Consider the following 22,328-nt stretch of genomic DNA (forward strand, 5'->3'; position numbering starts at 1 on the left):
CCCTTGTGTATTCATTGCTATAATTTCGAAGTAAGATGTTTGTGTTTCTATTTCATTTTTTAATTTAAATTTATCTATTGAATTTCACTGTGAAATTTAATTTTCCTTTTATAACTCTCTCCCATCTTCCCAATAGTTCTCTAACTGTTAGGGTTAAATTAATATTCAGTGTTTATATTATAATTAGAATGTAAATATTGATACTAGCTGAGTGGCTTGGTGTACAACAGACATATTCTTTCTATATGATTTTTTTTCCCTTGAGTAAATAATTGCTTTATCTAATTCATTTGGGTAATTTTCTCTTCTATACTCTTTGAACTTTCCCTCACAGTAGTCAAACACATCAGGTCTTTTATTTATTTATTTCTTGGAAATATTACGTTTCTACTTTAAAGGGAATGGTTCCTTTCTTGATGGGCTTCAGAAATGTTTTCTTATGACTGCTATTCATTATCATTCAGGGAATTCTTTTTTCCTTTTTTAAATGTGAAATCCCCTAATTTTCTGCATTCTGTGCTCGTTTTTTCTTGGCTTATTATTTTTTATTTTGGCTTTTTAAAGACCTTGCTTGTATTGTGTTGTTTTTATTCTGTCCACACTTGATTGATACCTTAGCCACATGGAGAATTTTAGGTTGGCAAGATTTTCCCTTAGAATTTGGAAGGCCTTTTGTCATCTTCTAGGATTTGGAATTGCTGTTGAGATATTCAGTGTCATCTCAGTCCCTTGTATGCTTTGCTTTTTTTCTTTTTTCCCCTTTGTTTCCTTTTTTCATTTCCTTTTTTTCTTCTTTCTTCCCTTCCTCCCTCCTTTCCTTTCTACCTATATGCCTTAAGTAGATTACTTAATCTCTCTGTACTTCTGTTTTCTTATCTTAAAATAGGGTGTTTTTTTTTTTCTTTTTTGAATCTACTCCATAAAGTTTTTATGTAAGTACCTGAGACATAGTAAGCGCTCAATAAATATTAGCCATTATAAATTTTCTTTGAAGTTGCTCTCTGCTTTCTGCCTTTTCTGTTTTCTCTCGCCTCCATTTTTTGTGGTTTGTTTTGGCTCTGTATGTTTGAGGCTATCCTCAAATATCTCTTGATCTCTGCTAACAATTTATATTCAAGAGTGAGGCACTAAAAAGCTGATGGGGACTTTTTGACATGTGGGCTTCACTATAGACTGATTGCACAGCTAGCTACTGTTTTTTTGGCGATTACCTAAATGGCCACCTCCCGCTCACTAAAACCCATCAGTATTTGCAGGTGTTTTCTGTGGAGAGAGAGTCTATAAGGACTAAATTTGGCTGCCAGTGTTTGGGAGCTTAGAGAGAGAGGGACGCTGTGGGTCTCTACCATCAGTGTACATACTTTCCCTTCACTTTCTTTTCATTGTTACTCTCCACTCCAGGCCATCTGCTTTGCTTGGATCCTGAGTCAAGAGTCTCTCTGGTTTAGTTCTTCCAGAGGATGAGCCTGTGAATTTTGCCAGATTGGGGATGGGCTGGTTGTCTGATGACTTTCATCCAGTTCTCCTACTTTGACTCCTTTATCTCACCTCTGCCTTCTGTGGTACTTGGCCTCCAGTTTTGGAGTCTTCCTAGTTTCTTTGATGCAAATATATTGATTTTCTCCTCTTTATGCTCTTAGGTTTCAGCTTCCTCTGCCCTGCTAAGTCTGCTTTTCGTCTTACAAAAATGGGTTGACATCTCTGGTCTGCTTTGGTCTCCTCTTCCATTCTGTGTGTTTTTCTGAGTTTATATGTTTTCTGTTTCTTCACTGTTATTTCATTGGATTTTTTGAAGGGTTGCAGAGATAAATATAGAAGTTCAATCCTTCATATTTAACTGGTTATCAATGATCTAGTGTTACTTTTTCCTTTGAATTTTTTTCAGAAATAAAAAAATGTACCAACACAACCCCTTCAATGAATTTTTTTGTGTGCTATGAATTTAATTAATTCATTCAATATGTTGAAACTACATCAAGCTTATTAAATTTCAGGGTCTCAGCCGTTAGGTGCTGGTATTATGTTCTCTGTGTGTGTGTGTGTTTAAAAAATTTTTACCATGTTATGTGTTTAGACACTTGGCAAATTTATATTCATAGAATTAATATATTTAATAGCTGTGGTTTTATTTAATTTATTCATTCTAAAGTCTTAGTTTTCACTTTTTAATAAACTTACCTGACCATTTTGTCAATTGGGATTGCTCAGCAAATGAGTAAACCCTATACTAGGTCTTTCTGAGATTGAAAATATTATGGTATTTAATGTGTCATTGTCATCAAAAGGTGATTGATCACTTGCAGGATTTGTGGACACTGTAATACTCTGCAGGCTGTTTTTATAATGTTTAGCCTAATCTCTTTCAGATGATGTCAGCCTCTTTTGCTTAGATGTCTTTTATGCACTGATTGCCATTGCAATAGACCCATGCTGTCCAATAGAACTTTCTGTGATGATAGAAATCTTCTGTTATTTATACTGTTCAATAAATGTGGTAGCCGCTAGCCACATGTGGCTGTTAAGCACATGAAATGGCTAGTGCAATTGGGGAGCTGAAATGAACTTTTCAACTGTAGTCAATTTAAATTTATGTTAAATAGCCACAAGTGACTAGTGGCTTCCATGTTAGACAGCACAGTTACAAGTCATTGTTCTTATAGGATGTGCTAACTTTTTGATTTAAGTTATTTTATGTTGTCAGTCACTTGAATTAGTTTGGAATAATGTATCCAACAGAGGAATAGGAGTTGACTGAGTTATCCTGACTTTCTTTATTACTATTGGAACTACATTTTTCTTTGGATTTACATAAGAATAAAAATATGCAGATTGCTATTTCAGAATTGAAAATAAAATGTGTTTTAGGTTGGTGTATCATGCTTGTTTTATTTGGAGTATTTGAGGTGCAGATAAAAGATTGAAAATCCAAGTGAAAGGTGGAAGTACTGTTTTGAAACCTCAGAGATTTTTCTCCTAGGCTATAAGAGAAAGGAGAAATACTGCTGAATCAAAGCCTGGTTTGGATTTAGAGTTTTTATATTCTTGAAGACAGTCATGGTAATGTTTTGTTTTGCATTTTTAGTGTTTGGATGAAAATACTGTGTTTGTGACCTCAGATGTCTTTGTGATTAATTCAGATTAATTCAGAAAATTTCTTTTGAATCAGGGATGAAGAATAATTGCAGTGAATGCTATAGCATTAATCTTTGGCTAAGTAGAATTGTGGCATCAGTCGAGGTCTGTGGTAAGTTGAATATTGTTAGATTGGTCAAAATTAAGTCAGTTATTTTTTAGTAAAGAAGTAAAAATTTCATAAGACTGAAAACATGGCTTTGATAGTAGAGCATTACAATTTTGCTTAACCTTTTTTAGTGAAACAGAGCTTTTTGGAATAATGTTTAGTATAGTTACCAATATAATACATGTAGGTTAGCAAAATATACTGTATTTGCTATTTTATATAGTATTATGACTGTGGCTTCCCTTGTGGCTCAGCTGGTAAAGAATCCGCCTGCAATGCAGGAGACCTAAGTTTGATTCCTGGGTTGGGGAGATCCCTTGGAGAAGGGAAAGGCTATGTGGATAGCCAGTATTCTGGCCTGGAGAACTCCATGGGCTGTATAGTCCATGGGGTCGCAAAGAATCAGACAAGACTAAGCGACTCTCGCTTTCATGACTTAACTAACAACTGAATATTATTATGATCTTCAAGAAGATACTTCAAGCAGTTCTTTCCAATTCTTTTTGTTCTTCTGAAGCCTAATACCCCCGCCAGGTCCTTCATTCTCAGACGATTTCTCCTCCCATTTCACAGAATGTGGCACTCCCTCATTTTCCCATCCTCACTTATCAGCTTATAGTCATCATCGCTGATTCTGACCACCCCTTGCAAGTACAGTGAAAAAGTGTCCTGTTTTCACTGCAGAGGCGGGGGGAATGCTTCTGCCTATGCTCTTATTTCATTACTTTTTATCTTCTGTTACTTGTATATCAGTTATTACCTGGTTCTTGTCATCTCAGCCTGTTTCCACTGTTTTTTCCTGCTATATATGGTTTAATGAGCTCAACTTTTTTTGTGTCATTGGGTACAGATACATACGTAATGAAGAGAGTTGATTCTTCTTAATTCCTTTCTCCCTTTTCTTCTGTCTTCTTGAAAGGTCTCTTTATACTTATTTTAATTCTTTCCTTCTCAGTCTGTGTTTTAACAAGCCTTCTGCATGATTCTGATGCACACTGAAGCTTGAGAACCGCTGCCTGCAGTCCATACTTGTGGATTAACCAAGAAACTCACTATTATTGTTATAAATTGGGAGCGTAGGTTATAGTTTTTAGAGGACTGTTAGTGTATACTTACATAGACAGAGTCTATGGTTGGATGAGTTGTTCTTTAAACCTGGAAACAGTTAATTGTTGGTCAGTTAGGTAGGATGAGGTTTGGCTGTTGGTTTTTTGGAAACCCCGAAATAGCAGTGGCTTAAAAAAGAGGATTCTTTCTTTCTTTCTTTCTCACTCTCTCTCTTTCTCTTTTTTAATACAAGTAATCCAGATTTGGTGACTGCATGATTATCAAAGACTTAAGCTTCTTTACTCTTATTGTTGCTCTACCACCTTCAACATTCAGCTTCTACTGTGATTCAGTTTGGCTACTGTGGCTATATGATCAGCCTTTTCACATTCTAGTCAGCATGAAGGAAAAAGAGGAGAGGTCATATCTCTTATTTTTAAAGACACTTCACAAGAGTTGCCCAAATTTTAAGTCCCATAGGCCAGAATTTAGACACTGGTCACACCCAGTTGTAAGGAAGCTTTGGAAATAAAGTTGTTATTTCAGACAGCCTTGTGTGAAAATATAATTAATGATTTAAAAAATTGTATAGCATTATGTGGTTCGCATTTACCATAAATGATTTACCAGTTCCCTATTGTTAGACAGTTAAGTTGCTTATAAAATTTTTGTTGCTATTTTTGTTGTTCAGTTGCTCCTACTCCTTGCGACCCCATGTACCGCAGCATGCCAGGCTTCCCTGTCCTTCAGTATCCCCTGGAGTTTGCTCAGACTCATGTCCATTGAGTCGATGATGCCATCCAGCCATCTCATCCTCTGCCGCTCGCTTTTCCTCCTGCCCTCAATCTTTCCCAACATCAGGATCTTTTCCAGTGAGTTGGCTCTTCGCATTAGGTGACCAAAGTATTGGAGCTTCAGTTTCAGCATCAGTCCTTCCAATGAGTATTCAGGGTTGATTGCCTTTAAGATTGACTGGTTTGATATCCTTGCAGTCTAAGGGACCCTCAAGAGTCTTCTCTAGAGCCACATTCAAAGGCATCAATTCCTTGGTGCTCAGCCTTCTTTATGATCCAGCTCTCATGTCCGTATGTGACTACTGGAAAAACCATAGCTTTGACTTTATGGACCTTTGTCTGCAAAGTGTCTGCAAAGCTTTTTAATACACTGTCTAGGTTTGTCATAACTTTTCTTCCAAGGAGCAAGCATCTTTTAAATTCATGGCTGCAGTCACTATCCACAGTGATTTTGGAGCCCAAGAAAATGAAGTCCCTTATAAAATTTTTGTTGCTATAAACAAAGTAAAAATAAACAGTTTTTTATAAAAATAAACAGTTTTTTAAAAGTGAATTAGTGAGCATAAAAGCTACATGTTAGGATATTGAGTATTATTGGAGAGAACTTTGAAGTAGTAAAAAAAAGCAGTTTGCGAGTTTCAGCCTAAGACGAAGATAAGAATTCTGAGTGTAGTGGAATTAAGTAATAACTTATAAAGTTTGGACTTTTTAGTCATCTGTTGTAGAAAATTAAAGAAATACACAGTACTGCTGACTTACCTAAACTAATGCAGTAAAATAGTGTGGATAACTTACATTTGAGTATATAAATGCTTTAAGCTTCATACATATACTTGAGTCTGAGTCATATGTATTGATCTTTTAGTATTGAAATGACATTTTATTTTTGTTTTAGAGTACAAATCTTTCACTTTAAATTGATTTATTCTTTTCCTTTTCCTGAGCTTTACTTAAGAAATAAAGCATTGTGTTCTAATATGCATATACTTTCATTAGACTTACTATAGATTTCTTTTGATTGACAGGCCTTTTTGCAAATGTGTAATCTGCCTATCAAAGTGGTCTGCAGGGCAAATGCTGAATATATGTCTCCATCTGGTAAGTGTCGTACCCCCCCCCCCCCCCCCCCGTTAATACTCTGCATTGACAGAATTGCAGTGATAGTCCAGTTTGTACCTAGAATTTTTGAGAATGCCTACACCATACTGTAGTCTGTTAAGTGTGTAATAGCATTGTGGCTAAGAAAAACAATATACATATTTCAATTAGAAATACTTTATTGCTAAAAAAAAAAAAAATGCTAACCATTGTCTGAACCTTCCGTGAGTCAAAACCTTTTTGCTAGTGGAGGATCTTTCCTCCATGCTGATGGCTGCTAACTGATCAGGGTGGTGGTTGCTAAAGCTTGGGGTGGCTGTGTCTGTTTCTTAAAGTAAGACAACACTGAAGTTTGCCTCATTGATTGACTCTTCCTTTCACAAATGGTTTCTCTGTAGCATGCAGTGCTGTTTGCTAGCATTTTACCCTGCAGTAGAGCTTCTTTCAGAACTGGAGTCGGTCTTCTCAAATCCTGTTGCTCTTTTATAAACTAAGTTTATGTAATATTCTCATTCCTTTCTTGTCATTTCAACAGTCTTCACAGCATCTTCAGTAAGAGTACATTCCAAGAAACCACTTTCTTTGCTCATCTATAAGCAACAACTCTTCATCCTTTAAAGTTTTATAACAGAATAATAATGAAAATGTTTGAATTATTGTGAAAATTACCAAAATGTGATACAGAGACATAAAGTAAGCAAATGCTGTTGGAAAAATGGCACCAATATACTTAGTCAATGCAGGGTTGCCACAAACCTTCAGTTTATAAAAACGCTCAATATTTGCAAAACACAATAAAGCAAAGTGCAGTAAGATGAGGTATACATAAACTCTTTGTTCCAAGAACTCCAAACTGGATATTGGAAATGAGAAATACACTTTGCTCTCAAAATGTACCACCCCAAAATACTCTTCAGTCTGGATATTCATTCACTAATAGTTTTCATTCTGTAATCATATTATCTCAGAGGACCTGCACTATTTCTAGCAGTATAGTAGTTGTAAAGATTTTATCCCAAGTTAAAAAGAGAGTGTGATCTAATGCTTACACAGATAAGATTTTTTTTTTTTTCTCTTTTGCAAGATTTATAAAGCTGTAGAAAAAAAGAATGCAGAATTCAGTGTTTTTATATTGGTAAATGGAAATGTCTTCTAAATTCATTTGCTGAGTTGTATTCCAAAAGGCCTGTGTTTCCTTTGTAATGTTATCCTATGGATGCAGATGAAGCTTTTGTTGGTGCAGTGCACCTCATCCATTACCCTCAGGCTGTCTGAGCCAGAGAGGAGTGAATCTATTGAAAAGGACCAAGAAGAAGCCCGCTGTTAGTGTGAACTCTATTTGAACTAGGTCTGACAGAGTTTCATTCTCTAGCATTTGAGGTAGACTTTATTACTATTTGGAGATTGTCATCTCTGATAATTTCACCAGTTATTAGTATTTATAAAATTAAAATATTACTTTTTAATGTGATATTTACTTAGAGAAGCCAGTTTTTCTTTAAATTAAACTAATTTATTTTAATTGGGGGCTAATTACTTTACAATATCGTAGTGGTTTTTGCCATACATTGACATGAATCAGCCATGGATTTACATGTGTTCCCCATCCTGAACCCCTTTCCCACTCGCTCCCCATCCCATCCCTCAGGGTCATCCCAGTGCTCCAGCCCTGAGCACCCTGTCTCAAGCATCGAACCTGGACTGGCGATCTGTTTCACATATGATAATATACATGTTTCAATGCTGTTCTCTCAAATCATCCCACCCTCGCCTTCTCCTACAGAGTCCAAAAGACTGTTCTTTACATCTGTGTCTCTTTTGCTGTCTCGCATATAGGGTCATCAGTACCATCTTTCTAAATTCCGTATATATGCATTAATATACTGTATTGGTGTTTTTCTTTCTGACTTACTTCACGCTGTATAATAGGCTCCAGTTTCATCCCCCTCATTAGAACTGATTCAATGCATTCTTTTTAATAGCTGAGTAATATTCCATTGTGTGTATGTACCACAGCTTTCTTATCCATTCGTCTGCCAATGGACATCTAGGTTGCTTCCATGTCTTGGCTATTGTAAACAGTGGAGAAGCCAGTTTTTATAAGCATACTATTTATTCTTTTTTTCCCACATGTGTTGGGAGCAAACTTTGTATTATAATTCATAAGTTAGCATACCTTCAAAGATTGTTATTCACTTAATTCCTGATATTTTTGAATCAGATACATTTATTAATGCACCATTATGTGCTTAAACAATTGACCTCATTGGTTGTCTGAGATATGAAAGTAGTAGATGTAAAAAAAAAAAGTTTATAAATATTGTTTAAATATAGGTTGATTTATTGTAGTCTGAAGGGAAGGCATAGTTAAAGTTTTAAAAATCTATCAGTCATGAAACAATGTCCAGGCTTTGCTCATATAATTTAGATAATTAGTATTTACTGCTGCATAGTGATTTGTTAGTGTTAGCTCTGAAAAGGGAGTATTATGTTGTTATATGCAAGTGAGAGCTCTAGAAATGAATCTTGTTTCTTTTATTTTTAAATTAATGTTAGAAAATTTTTATAATTTAATATACATGCTTAACTATAATTTTAAAAAGTTATAATGTTACAAAACTCTGTGTTAATAAGACATAACCAAGTTTTGTGTTGATTTCCTTTTTAGCACAAACTTTAATTTACTGGTCATGTTCTCACATTGTTTTTCCCCCTCCACAGGTAAAGTACCTTTTATTCATGTAGGAAATCAAGTAGTATCAGAACTTGGTCCAATAGTCCAATTAGTTAAAGCCAAGGTAATAAAAAAGATATTAAATGCATTTGATCACAGTTACTCTTAAATAGGTCATTCATCATCTTTAGTGTGTCGTAGCATTTACATTGATTTTAACCTAGTTTTATAAAATGCTGATATAAACTCCTGGAGAAATATTTCTGAAGAGTAAGTATTTTTTTTTTTTTACTTTCATAATGTAAATCAATGCAAAAGAGGCCATTTGATCTTTACAAAATGAGAGATAATTTTCTCACTCATGTTTATGAGAATTTTGGTCACAAATGAAAATGTTGTAAAATATCAGGTTAACTTTTGAGAAGGGAGTTATAGAATGTTTACAAGTTGAATGTACTCCTTTACCCATTATTCAATTTAGATTTTAACAGTTATCAAAGAACAACCTCCATTAACATTTTGGGAGACATCCATCCAGAATTTTTTTTGCATATGTAGAAAAGTATAGGTAATACTATTAGTATTATTTTGAAACCTGCCTTTTAAAATCATCAATATGTTTAGAAATTCTTCCATGTTAATGACTATAGATGTGTATTATCCTTTTAAATTGTTGCATAGTATTCTTTTGTATTCAGTTCAGTTCAGTCCCTCAGTTGTGTCTGACTCTTTGCAACCCCATGGGCTGTAGCATGCCAGGCCTCCGTGTCCATCACCAGCTCCCGGAGTCTACTTAAACCCATGTCCATTGAGTCGGTGATGCCATCCAACCATATCACCGTCTGTTGTCCCCTTTTTCTCCCGCCTTCAATCTTTCCCAGCATCAGGGTCTTTTCCAATGAGTTAGTTCGTTGCATCAGGTGGCCAAAGTACTGGAGTTTCAGCTTCAGCATCAGTCCTTCCAATGAACACCCAGGACTGATCTCCTTTAGGATGGACTGGTTGGATCTCCTTCCAGTCCAAGGGACTCTCAAGAGTCTTCTCCAACACCACAGTTCCAAAACGTCTTTTGTACTAGAATTTTTTTACTTAATTCTTTATTGATGGACACTTAAGTTGTTGGCAACTTTTTGCTGTTATTGAGTGCTAAGATAAATATTCTTTTATATACACCTTTGTACACTTGTTAAATTATCTCCTTAGCATAAATTCCTAAGAGTGATATTACAGTGTTATAGGGTATACATTTTAAAGATTTTACAACAGATCATCAGATTGAACTAAAGTTTACACTATTTTATATGTCTAGTCATTACTGTAGCGTATTAGAATTTAAAAATTAATGTCTATTTCCCTATCCTTTACTGATAACACTTTAAAAAATCTTTGACCACTTTTTAAGTAACACATGTCAATCTTTGGAATTTATTTTATCACTAAGGTTTAATGTCTTAAAAAAACACAGTTTACTGACTATCCTGTTTTCTTCTTTAGTGAAATAATAAATTTTATCTCTTGAATGATATAGTTTTATAATGACAAGTAAATATTTCTTATTAATATTTTGTAGTCATAACAAAGTATTATTTTTTCACATAAAATAATTATGTTTTGGGGACATTTTGAAAACTAATCCTTTAGACATTTGCAGTAAAACATTGATGTTGTGTTACTTGGTAGTAAGATAACTGAAAGTTTTTGTGTTTAATATGATGCTGTTTAAAATTTTTTTAAATTCCCTCTAGGGCCATTCTCTTAGTGATGGGCTGGATGAAGTCCAAAAAGCAGAAATGAAAGCCTACATGGAATTAGTCAACAATATGCTGTTGACTGCAGAGGTATAATAGAAGATAATAGGCCTTGAAAATAAGCTTTTTCTCTCATAAAAGATTGTCTTTCTTATGGGTTATTTTTAAGTTACTGAAATAAAGGAAAATAGTCAAGTAAACTCTAGGGCTAGTATGGTTACCCAGATTATTTGATCATTATGTTTGAATAAGTTGCCTGTTTTTTCATTTCTAGTTTTTCCTTTTTGTAAACAGGCGTGATCATTTTATTTTAGTATTGTGAAGTTTTCCTAAGTAATATCCGTGAAATACTCTAATGACATTTAGAGATATATTTTATGAATAAAAAATATTTTTTAGGTACCATCATTAAGCTTAATAATTCTGTGTAGAACATTAGCCAAGGGAAGAAAAAAACCCTCACATATGTGACTGCTATGGTACTGGTTTATAAAAAATTACTCTGGCAAGAAATAACTTACTTTATCCATTTTCTCTTTGATATTCTAAAGTTTTGGTGACTGTTTTTTTTTTTTTCCTAGCTGTATCTTCAGTGGTGTGATGATGCTACTGTAGGAGAGGTGAGTGGTTCTGCAGCATTTATCTTAATTAAAATTTAATGAAAAAACACTTTTGCTCAGAATCATAAGTCCCTGCTCATAAATGAAACATTGTGGTTTGTACCATTAGTGATATAGTTTTTCACTTAACTTTAATTTTGCTTGCACATATACTTTTGGGGAAGCTGTGTGTTTGATATAACTGGTTGCAAAGTACGTAAAAGTTTATATATTTTTAAAGGGAATGGTTTAAAATTTTAATTTTAAGATTGCAAGCTATGTTTTTGTTTCTCTGCAAGTCTATTTCCTTTAGAAATCTATTTGTGAAAGCTCTTTATTTTTAGGATTGCAATTTTAACATAATCTTTTTGCTTTAGATCACTCATGCTAGGTATGGATCTCCCTACCCTTGGCCTCTGAATCATATTTTGGCCTATCAGAAACAGTGGGAAGTCAAACGTAAGATGAAAGCTATTGGATGGGGTAACAAGACTCTGGACCAGGTCAGTTCAGGTTGAAGTTGATAAAACCCTCAACTTTAATTCATAAAGAAAAAGAATTTTTAAAATTTATAGTCCTTTAAAAAAAAAAATCCCAACATAATAAAAAAAATTAACAAAACATTTGTTCTTATTTTCTCTGACATGAAGTAGTTTATTGTTTTGTAAAAATCACACATGCTTATCGTAAGACAAATTATGTAATACAGAAAACTTCAAAAAGAGAATAGAAATTGCTTTGGATCCTACCACCTAGAAATTGCCATTGTTAACTATGTGAAAAACATTCTTCTAGATGTCTCTTAATAACATTTTAAAAAAGTGATATCATATTACACTCGCCACTCTCTAACCTAATTTTTTTTTCCATTCAACAATACATTGTGGGCATTTTTTATGCCAGTAAATATAGATCTGCAGCATCAGGGCTTAAAAAAAACACAAAACTCTGTTAAATGCAGTGCTTAATATTCCCACTTTTCTTTGGTCTTAAATTTACTGAAGTAGCAAAATTATAAAAATATGAGTTTGAGTATCATTAAGCTTATTAATATCTCTCTTTCAAGGATACCCCTAGTCCTAGCAAGCCAACCATTGATTTGTGCCACTGGCCATGAGGATTGGGTAATTGAAAGGAACAGAGTAAATAAAATCTGTTTTCCGCTAGAGGAAAACAATTCAAATGCTTTCTATTCATGGTAGATCAGTAGAGTCATCTTTATGAAGCAGGTATTTTAATATATGTGAAATCATTTGATTATATGGATTCAGGAAAACTTTTATAGGGAGTAAATTTTTTTTTGGGGGGGGGGAGTAGTGTTTTGAGATGAAAACCTTCTTGATCATAATCCTTATGAGTAACTTAAATGTACTTGCATTTAAAGGAAATTTGTTCTCAAATTTTCCTATTTCTTATATAGAAAGTATTACTTATGCTCTCTATGTGGTCTCTTGTCTGATTTAAATATACTATAAAAGGTTACCTAAATTTATTATAAGCTATGTTACAAATGAAGTTTTAGACACATTTTTTTGCTTGCTAATTTAAATATTTGTCTTTGGGGTCTGTTGTTTGTGTTAGGTCTTAGAAGATGTAGACCAGTGCTGTCAAGCTCTTTCTCAAAGACTGGGAACACAACCATATTTCTTCAATAAGCAGTAAGGATTTTATTCTTTTTAGTTAGTTTCTTTTCTATATTGTTATTTTATCATATATATAATATCATTTTGTCATAGAGGAATTGTTTTATCAAGAAATATTTATGAAAACAGTTACATTAAAATTTATTTTTGCATTCATTAAACATTTAACTTCTTGAGTATCAGGCACAGCACTAGCTTCTGGGAGACTAAGATTTTTAAACTGTAGTGCTAGCCATTAAGAATTTTCTTCTGAAGGCAGACGTGTAAACCCGTCATTATAGTATGATATAGAGGTTCTACTAGAAATACGTCAAGGTGCTTTGTATGGAACTATGACATGTGAAAATTCTGAGCTTGCAAAGTAGTATTAAAACTATGTACTATGTACTATTAAAACTATGTAAAACAAGGTACTATGAAGTGTAGCCATTGTATGTATAGGGTAATTCCCTGAGGACTAGAAAAGTGAATAAAACTAAACAGTAAAAAATACTGTTGGATGGACAAGCCCTATTAGAAATTTTTTCTTTTTTAAATTTAATGAAAATATTGTAAAGCATAGAAATGATTGTGAAGGATATATATTCAAAATATGTATGTATATATGTGAATTGAGTATTTCATGTTTCATTAAGATAGAATTTTTTGTAATTTGGAAAATAATATCTAATGTAGGCAAAGAATGAATTTTTCCTTTTTTTTTAAGTTACTATTTTACTATATCAGAATCAATTATCCTGTGATCTAGTTTAAGATTGGTTTAAATAAGCATTTTAACCTCAGTGGTTTGCTTGGAATCAAATCTTTTTTTAGCTTTAATAAAAATCCCTTGACTTTTAGATTGATAATTTTTAAAAAGATTTATTTGCTATTATTTATTATATCTTTATAGGCATTCATCTGTAGCTATATCAAACATCTTTTGGTAGATATATTAATATTTGTAGCAAAAATGACAATGATGATAGCCAGGAAATATTTAAGTTATATTAATGTATATGCTCTACAATTGATATTCAAATAAAAATTGGAGTCTGTTGATCTTTGAAGCAGAAAATGTCATAAGAGTTCAAACCATGAAATCCTGGTAGGTGAAGCTTCTATAGCTAAATGTTCTTATTTCTAGTGATGTTTGCTATACGGATTCTAGTTGTTTAGTCTCTAATACAAAAGAAATGTATCAAAATGTTACTATTATGTAGTTCCTTTTCTTGCTGATACAGGAATTCATAGGAGCTGAAAAAGCTCAAAAAAGGTATATTTTATTAATCCAACTTGAACATTTGTAAGTTCACGGTTCACGTACTGTTGAAGCCTGGCTTGGAGAATTTTGAGCATTACTTTACTACCATGTAATTATTTTTAAACTTGTAATTGAAAATTCAAAGTTTAGAATAGGTGCAAAAATAAGGTTTGTAACTGAGAAACTGTTTAATTGGTATTAAGATGTAGGTTTTTGAAATAATTTCATCTTATATGAGAGTTAACCATTTTTATTTTTGAAGTATAGAACACGTTTAATTTTAATTTTACCCAATTGTTTAGTAATACTAAAATTTATTTCCCTGTGAATCTTCTGCTTACCCTCTAAAATTAGAATCAGCTTTTCTTCTAGCTTACTTACTGGACATGTTGAGAGGCCTCATGAAAGAAACTCAGTCACTCTTGAGAAGAAAGGGAAAGAGTTGAGGGAGATCTTGCGAGAATTTGTTGTTGTCGTTTAGTGTGAAGTCGTATCTGACTCTTTGCGACCCCATGGACTGTAGCCCATCAGGCTCCTCTGCTTCATGGGATTCTCCAGGCAACAATACTGGAGCGGGTTGCCATTTCCTTTTCCAGGGGATCTTCCTGACCCGGGGATTGAACCTGCGTCTCATGCACTGCAGGCAGATTCTTTACCAGGGAGCTACCAGGGAAGCTCTGCCGCAAGAATAGTAGTTGGGAAAAGGAGACAAAGAAGCTCAATGGTGGAAAGGAAAAAAGAAGGTGAATTTGAAAACAAATTAGAAATAATACAAAGTAGATACTAATGATTGTTGGCCTTTTTATCCTTCATGATACACAGTGTTGGTGTGTGCTTTATCGCTCAGTCGTGTCTGATTCTTTGCTCCTCTGTCCATGGTGATTCTCCAGGCAAGAAAACTGGAATGGGTTGCCATGCCCTCCTCCAGGGGATCTTCCCAACCCAGGGATCGAACCCAGGTCTCCTGCACTGCAGGCCGATTCTTTACCATCTGAGCCACCAGGGAAACTCATATTTCTAAAATGAAAGTCAAATAAAGTCTGTGCTATCTGTTGTGTACACATGACCTTGCTGATGTGATGCCTGTTAAGACACCTGTACAAAGACTGGATCGTTTGTTCCCTTTGACCTGGTGGGTGGATTTGAAGTAAAAACCTGAAAGTTTTCTTAAAGTGATATTTTCCTGTTAACTTTTTAATAAAGAGGAAGAAGTAGAAAAAAAATAGTTTTTATAAATGTAATCAGGATAGTAAGAGTTATACTACTCTAAAGCATTTATGAGCTCCTTGCAGGTGTAAGTGTTTTCCAAACAAAATCTGTTAGAGGAAACTCAGTAGATGTTGGTTAAAACTAGATTAAATTGAATGAGAAATTGAAAAAGAGCTAGATTTGAAAAAGAAAAAAATACTGCTGTTAACCTTTAAGTAAATAGTAAAATTTGAAAATTATACCTTCATATATAGATTAGAAATGCAAAAATTATACTTGTGAACCTTAAGAAAAATTTCAGGGGGGAGTAGGATTTCATTGAGGTTTTTTAAATTAAGAAATCACCAGTTAAGAAAATTAAGGAGAAATTGCTCAAAAATACCCACAGGCAAAATACCCAAAGCAAAATATAGCAAAGTTAATGGCAAGAAGCTTGATTTACAAATTTGAGTGATAGTCCTAAACATCAGTGATCGATATAAAGAAAGAATATGTAAATTATTTCTGTTAGTATGAAGAAATGACAATAGTATAACAGGAAAGAAAAATAAGGGAACACTCAGACAAAATTAATGTTTTTGGAAAGAAAAATTAGAGAACACTCAAGACAAAATTAATGTTTTGGAAACTAGACTATGAAAGGTATCAAAAAGAAAGAAATGTGTAACCATAACAATTGAAGAAAATGAAAAGGATGAGTGCAAAAATTTTTAATGGAAAGGTTAGGAAAACATTCATATTTTATGGTACTGTTTTTATTTTGATATGCAAATGAAAGACTAGTAGGTAACTGATGGATGTTAGCTGAACCTATTAATAGCAATTTTATAATATATGTAAGTCAAGCTATCATGCTGAACTTATACAGTGATGTATGTTAATTATTTTTCAGTAAAACTGGGAAAAAAGAGAATAGTGGATAACCAACAGAGAAGTAGAAAAAATGATAATGCAGGATGAGAAGGCAACATTATGAAAGATGTTAAACGTCTTAGGAGGGGAGTTGCTGTTTATATCCAAATTACAATCCACAAACTACAGAAACTACACAAACAGAAGGGTGGAAATGTTATGTTTTCTCTCCATATTATATAGAAAGGGTAATTAAAGCTGGAGGTACATGAAATCTTGGCTTGATTACATGATTCAGTAGAAATACTGGATGTCTCATAGGAGTTGCAAACATTTTTCTGAGTTTATTGTTTTTTTTTAAAAAGTCAAGTTTGTGGTATAATTTACTAAAAGTAAAATTGGCACTTTTATGTGTATATAGTTTTGTGAGTTATAGCAGTGGTATATAGTTATGTCCCACTACCATGGTGTACTCTTTATTTATTTTTAACAATATCAATATTTCAGTATACAGCCATTAAAAGAAAAGAGAAATAGAAACAATAGAGAAGAGTAACAGCACATACACAGTGTACTTTTTAGAAAGAGAATTGTGGGAATTTATAACTTATATATGTCAGAGTCAGCTAATGTAAGTAGTTGCTGAAAGATTGCAAAAAATACGCATTGGAAGTTATGTGTGTATTTTGATCTAGTGTAGTTTATCCTGCTTCCTGTTAGGTGTTCTAAAAGTAATTGGTCATGAAGTTGTGGTCTTTAGGTAACATCAGATCAATTTTTATACGCTTGTTACCTGTATATAATTCAGCACCTTTTGAGTTATATAGATTACATTTGCAGCAGATAACATTTTAACCATTTCAGGGGTACTACTAGACCACTCTGTTTAAACATACCTTCATACCCAAGCTCATTCAGAGCCTTCATTTATTGAGAAAAGATGCCCTACTACTAGAAGTTGCATTGCAGAATATATTCACCTCTTTTAGGCTCTAGTACAAGAAACAGAGGATAGTTAATCCTAAGTAAAGATTAGAAAAATAAATCCTAAATTGATAAGATACACATTTTAAGAAATATGCTTAGGGATTTGGAAGGATTAGTGTTCGTATTACTTCTCATAGAGTGCCTCAGCTCTACATTATCTACCTTCTGCATCTTTGGTTTTTTTCAGGTGTTCATTTGTTATTAATTCTTAATCTGTGATGCTAGGATCATAATGCTATTAAGTCCCAGGACACTTGTGATTTCTTTTAAACTATCCTGTTGACTACCTTCTTAAACATGGCCATAAACTGCACATTTGACTTAGACTAATAGTTCATGAATGTGTCAAAAGAGGGAAGACTTTGGAAGACTGTGAATAACTACTATTGGAAAATTAAATATTCTATACAGCTTAGGATGCTTTCTTTTTTGTTTCATTATTCTTTTAGCATATGACCATTCAGTTCCTTAGATTCCTTGCTAAGAACTGGGATTATAAAGATGTATGCTTTGTTACCTTTAGAGAATTTAGGGAATAAGAGAGAAACAGTAAGTAGTTATAATATGGTATGAAAAGTACTTCACCTTTTTATTGATTCATTTAAACACATACTTATTGAGAACTTACTTTGGGCCAGGCGTTGTTCTAGGTAATGGGGACATAATAGGAAAACAAGTAGACAATGTCCTGGTGGAAGGAGACAGACAATTAAAAACAAATATGAGAAAGTTTTAAGTGCCATATGGAGAATTAAAATAGGATGACATCACAGTAAGTGACTATATGCCCAATTTAGTTTGCATGGTCAGGGGAGACTTTCAGATGTGACATTTAAGCTGTATTCTGAAAAACAAGGAGGAACCAGCAATGTGAAGTCAAGGGAAGGGTGTTCCAGCTGCAGGAATAGTTGGGTCAAGTCCCTAAGATTGGCTAGTTTATGTTCAGATGAAAGAAGCAAAGCCATTTATGGTTGTGTGTTGAAAATGGTGTGGCTCAGACGGTAAAGAGTCTGCCTGCAGTGCAGGAGACCTGGGTTCGATCCCCGGGTTTGGAAGATCCTCTGAAGAAGGAAATTGCAACCCACTCCAGTTCTCTTGCCTGGAAAATCCCAAGGACGGAGGAGCCTGGCAGGACAGAGGAGCCTGGCAGGTACAGTCCGTGGGTTCACAAAAAGTCAGACACGACTGAGCGACTTCACTTTCGCTTTCATGGCTGCAGAGGTGAGCCAGAGCCAGATCATCTGAGACTTGTATGCTTTGGGTAAGGAGTTTGGCATGATAGTGTAAGTAGAGTGGAAATTCATTGGAATGTTTTATGCTTGGCGTGGTATGAGCTGGTGATGTTTTTTTAAAAAGTAGCAGAACAGTTAAGTAGAAGCAGGGAGATAGGGTAGGAGGGTAGTACAGTTGTCTTGGTGAGATGATGGTGGTTCAGATGAGGAGATAATAATAGATAAGTGGTGGTATTCAGGATGTATTTTGGTGGTTATGTCTCACCTGGCTTGCTAATAGATATGAGAGGATAAGAGAAGACTCAAGGGGAACTCAGATTTTTGGCTTGAACAGGTGGTGCATATAGGTGCATATAGGCCTTAATTTTAAGAAGATGAGGAGACAAGCTGATTTGAGATCATTATTGAACGTTCATGTGGAGATGTTTGAATGTATTATTCTGGACTTCAGGGGAGAGACTCAGACTGGAGATAAATATTTAGGAATTAGTGACATGAAGACCTATAAAGCCATGCAGCTACAAGAGGTCATTCATGAATGGTGATCAAGGTTACATAGCCAGTAAGTTAGTGGCAGAATTAGGATTTGACAAAACCCCATTGCGGGGAGAAATATCAATAACCTCAAACTTGCAGATGACATAACCCTTAACAGCAGAAAGTGAAGAAGAACTAAAGAGCCTCCTGAAGAAAGTGAAGAGGAGAGTGAAGAAGTTGGCTTAAAACTCAGCATTCAGAAAACTAAGATCATGGCATCTGGTCCCATCACTTCATGGTCAATAGATGGGAAAACAGTGGAAACAGTGACAGACTTTATTTTTTTGAGCCCCAAAATCACTGCAGATGGTGACTGCAACCATGAAATTAAAAGACACTTGCTCCTTGGAAGAAAAGTTATGACCAACCTAGACAGCATATTAAAAAGCAGAGATGTTACTTTGCCAACAAAGGTCCATCTAGCCAAAGCTATGGTTTTTCCAGTAGTCATGTATGGATGTGAGAGTTGGTCTATAAAGAAAGCTGAGCACCAAAGAATTGATGCTTTTGAACTGTGATGTTGGAGAAGACTCTTGAGAGTTCCTTGGACAGCAAGGAGATCCAACCAGTCCATCCTAAAGGAGATCAGTTCTGAATAATCACTGGGAAGACATGCTGAAGTTGAATCTCCAATACTTTGGCCACCTGATGAGAAGAACTGACTCATTGGAAAAGACCCTGATGCTGGGAAAGATCTAAAAGATAGAAGGCGGGAGGAGAAGGGGACGACAGAGGATGAGATGGTTGGTTGGGATCACCGACTCAATGGACATGAGTTTGAGTAAACTCTGGGAGATGGTGATGGACAGGGAGGCCTGGCGTGCTGCAGTCCATGGGGTCGCAAAGAGTTGGACATGACTGAGTGAGTGAACTGAACTGAAAAGGTCTATTTTGCCAAACCAGGTTACTGCAACATATTTTTACATTTCAGGTGGATTAACATATTTTCTCTGTAATTTAGGACTACCCCTGTAGGGTTGACAGCAATAATTACTGATGGCATATAACGATGTGTTTTCTCCTTTTAGTAGTACTGTGCTGTGCTTAGTCACTCACTTGTGTTCAACTCTGTGACCCCATGGACTGTAGCCCTCCAGGCTCCTCTGTCCCTGGGGATTCTCCAGGCAAGAATACTGGAGTGGGTTGACACACCCTCCTCCGGGGAATCTTCCCAACCCAGGGATTGAACCCATGTCTCCCCCATTGCAGGCGGATTCTTTACCATCTGAGCCACCAGGGAAGCCCAATATTGTGCTAATGCAGTATAATGAGAGGGTTCAGGGTGCTGACCCTCTGCTACAGTTGAAAATCCATGTATAACTTTAGAGTCAGACCTCTGTGTCTGTGGCTCTACATCTGCAAACAGATTCAGTCAACCATGGATTGTGTAGTAATGTAGTATCTATTTATTGAAAAAAAAACCTTGGCATGTAAGTGGACCTTAACAACAATTCCAGCCAGCCTTGTTCACAGGTCTACTGTAATTATTTTAATATAATGTAAATTTGTGATATCCCATATATAGACCATTGGTAGCAAGGTAGATAAATTTCATCTTTTTGTTAGGGATATTTAATTAAAGGGGAAAAATTTTTGTTGAAGCCATTTTTGTATATCCTTCAGAAAGCTAAGTTTACTTTAAAAAGGGTAAGTAAACTTGCTTTCTTACTTTTATATCTTTAGCGTCTGGCACAGTTACTGGCTCATTGGAGACCTGTTGTATATTTAGTGAATAACTTAATAAAATTAATGTGATTATTTACACTAATATTATTTTAACACATTTAAATGATACTACTATTTAAGAAGGGCTTCCCTGATAGCTCAGTTGGTAAAGAATCCACCTGCAATGTGGGAGACCGCAGTTTGATTCCTGGGTCAGGAAGATTCACTGGAGAAGGGATAGGCTACCCACTCCATTATTCTCGGGTTTCCCTTGTGGCTCAGCTGGTAACGAGCTCGCTGCAGTGTGGGAGACCTGGATTTGATCCCTGGGTTGGGAAGATCCCCTGGAGAAGGAAAAGACTACCCACTCCAGTATCCTGGCCTAGAGAATTCCATGGACTGTATAGTCTTATAGAGTTGTAAAGAGTCAAACCGACTGAGTGACTTTGGGCTTCCCTGGTGCCTCAGACGGTAAAGAATCTTCCCATAATATGGGAGATCCGGGTTCAATCGCTGGGTTGGGAAGATCTCCTGGAGAAGGGAACGGCAACCCACTCCAGTGTTCTTGCCTGGAGAATGTCATGGGCAGAGGAGTCTGGTGGGCTTTAGTCCACGGGGTCGCAGAGTCGGACACGACTGAGCGACTAACACACACACTATTTAAGAAAGCAAGTCACATAACCAGCGCATCGTAGTTCAGAAGTTTTTATATTTTTTAATAGAAACTCCAGTAAAATAGAATAAATTCTATCAGGTTGGGGTAGGATTTATTTCTTAAGTTAGTTTTTTCTTTTAAATATAATAATAAAGTGTTTATTTAAAAAGTAGTGTATATTCTACCTTGTAAGTTAAACCCTGTTCATGTTGCTCTCATTTCTGCTTTTGTCTTAGGCCTACTGAACTAGATGCACTGGTATTTGGCCATCTGTATACCATTCTTACTACACAAATGACCAATGATGAACTTTCTGAGAAGGTGAAAAACTACAGCAACCTCCTTGCTTTCTGTAGAAGAATTGAACAACACTATTTTGGCAAAGGCAGCTCATCTATCAGATTGTCTTAGAGTTATGTGTTAATTTAGTTACTATTAAAAAATTTAAACTTTTGAAATATGTGTTACTTGAATGATGTAATAGATAATAGTATGAGAATTCAAAGCCCAAAATCCTGCTTTTCAAAACCTCAGAACAAATTATGTAATGTATCATATACATGTACTTTATACTATTACTTGTGTATACATTAAAATAATTTTAAATGATTTCATTTGATATGTTGTACCCCGTATCTTTGAAATTTTTGTTTTTTTCACACTTGTATGCATATAAAAATAAAGCTCAAACAACTATATGGCTGGTGTATTTATTAATACTTTCCATCTTTCTGAAAGCTGTTCTTTGAGCTTTATACGTGTAATAAACAGTGTCTTTTCTAAGACAGTAATTTGTGTTCCATACTCCCAAGATTACTAGATACATGATGAACCTGGTCATGGGAAATACGTTCTTAACAGTGTACTTAGAAAATGCAAATGATTACAAAGCATTTAAATCCTGGAACAGATTTAAGATCATTTTTCTTACGTCAACTTTATTGAACTTAAAAACATTTTTTCACAGGAGCTATGCTTTATATTTGATAAAAAGATAGTTTTAAGAACTTAACTTTTTTTAAACTTCTTTTGGAATAGAATATTTTAATATTGCTGTTTTATTCCTTTGGTGGGGAAGTTGAGGGTTTCATGCAGGCTTAGATG

General features: G+C 34.8%; 1 protein-coding gene across 2 annotated transcripts in view; it reads left to right on the forward strand.

The window, feature by feature from the left end:
* MTX2 (metaxin 2) overlaps nucleotides 1-21,918 on the forward strand; it is a 65,279-nt gene extending 43,361 nt beyond the window's left edge. For both annotated transcript variants that reach the window (XM_065931811.1, XM_065931810.1), the window contains 7 exons: nucleotides 6,108-6,180; nucleotides 8,902-8,978; nucleotides 10,600-10,692; nucleotides 11,184-11,222; nucleotides 11,579-11,704; nucleotides 12,783-12,859; nucleotides 21,461-21,918. In XM_065931811.1, the coding sequence (XP_065787883.1) occupies nucleotides 6,120-6,180; nucleotides 8,902-8,978; nucleotides 10,600-10,692; nucleotides 11,184-11,222; nucleotides 11,579-11,704; nucleotides 12,783-12,859; nucleotides 21,461-21,635 (648 nt within the window). In that variant the 5' untranslated portion in view covers nucleotides 6,108-6,119 and the 3' untranslated portion in view covers nucleotides 21,636-21,918. The remainder of the gene's footprint in view (nucleotides 1-6,107; nucleotides 6,181-8,901; nucleotides 8,979-10,599; nucleotides 10,693-11,183; nucleotides 11,223-11,578; nucleotides 11,705-12,782; nucleotides 12,860-21,460) is intronic.
* The last annotated feature ends 410 nt before the right edge of the window (nucleotides 21,919-22,328 follow it).

This window comes from Muntiacus reevesi, chromosome 3 (assembly GCF_963930625.1).
Source record: "Muntiacus reevesi chromosome 3, mMunRee1.1, whole genome shotgun sequence".
In the NCBI taxonomy this organism is placed as follows: domain Eukaryota; kingdom Metazoa; phylum Chordata; class Mammalia; order Artiodactyla; family Cervidae; genus Muntiacus; species Muntiacus reevesi.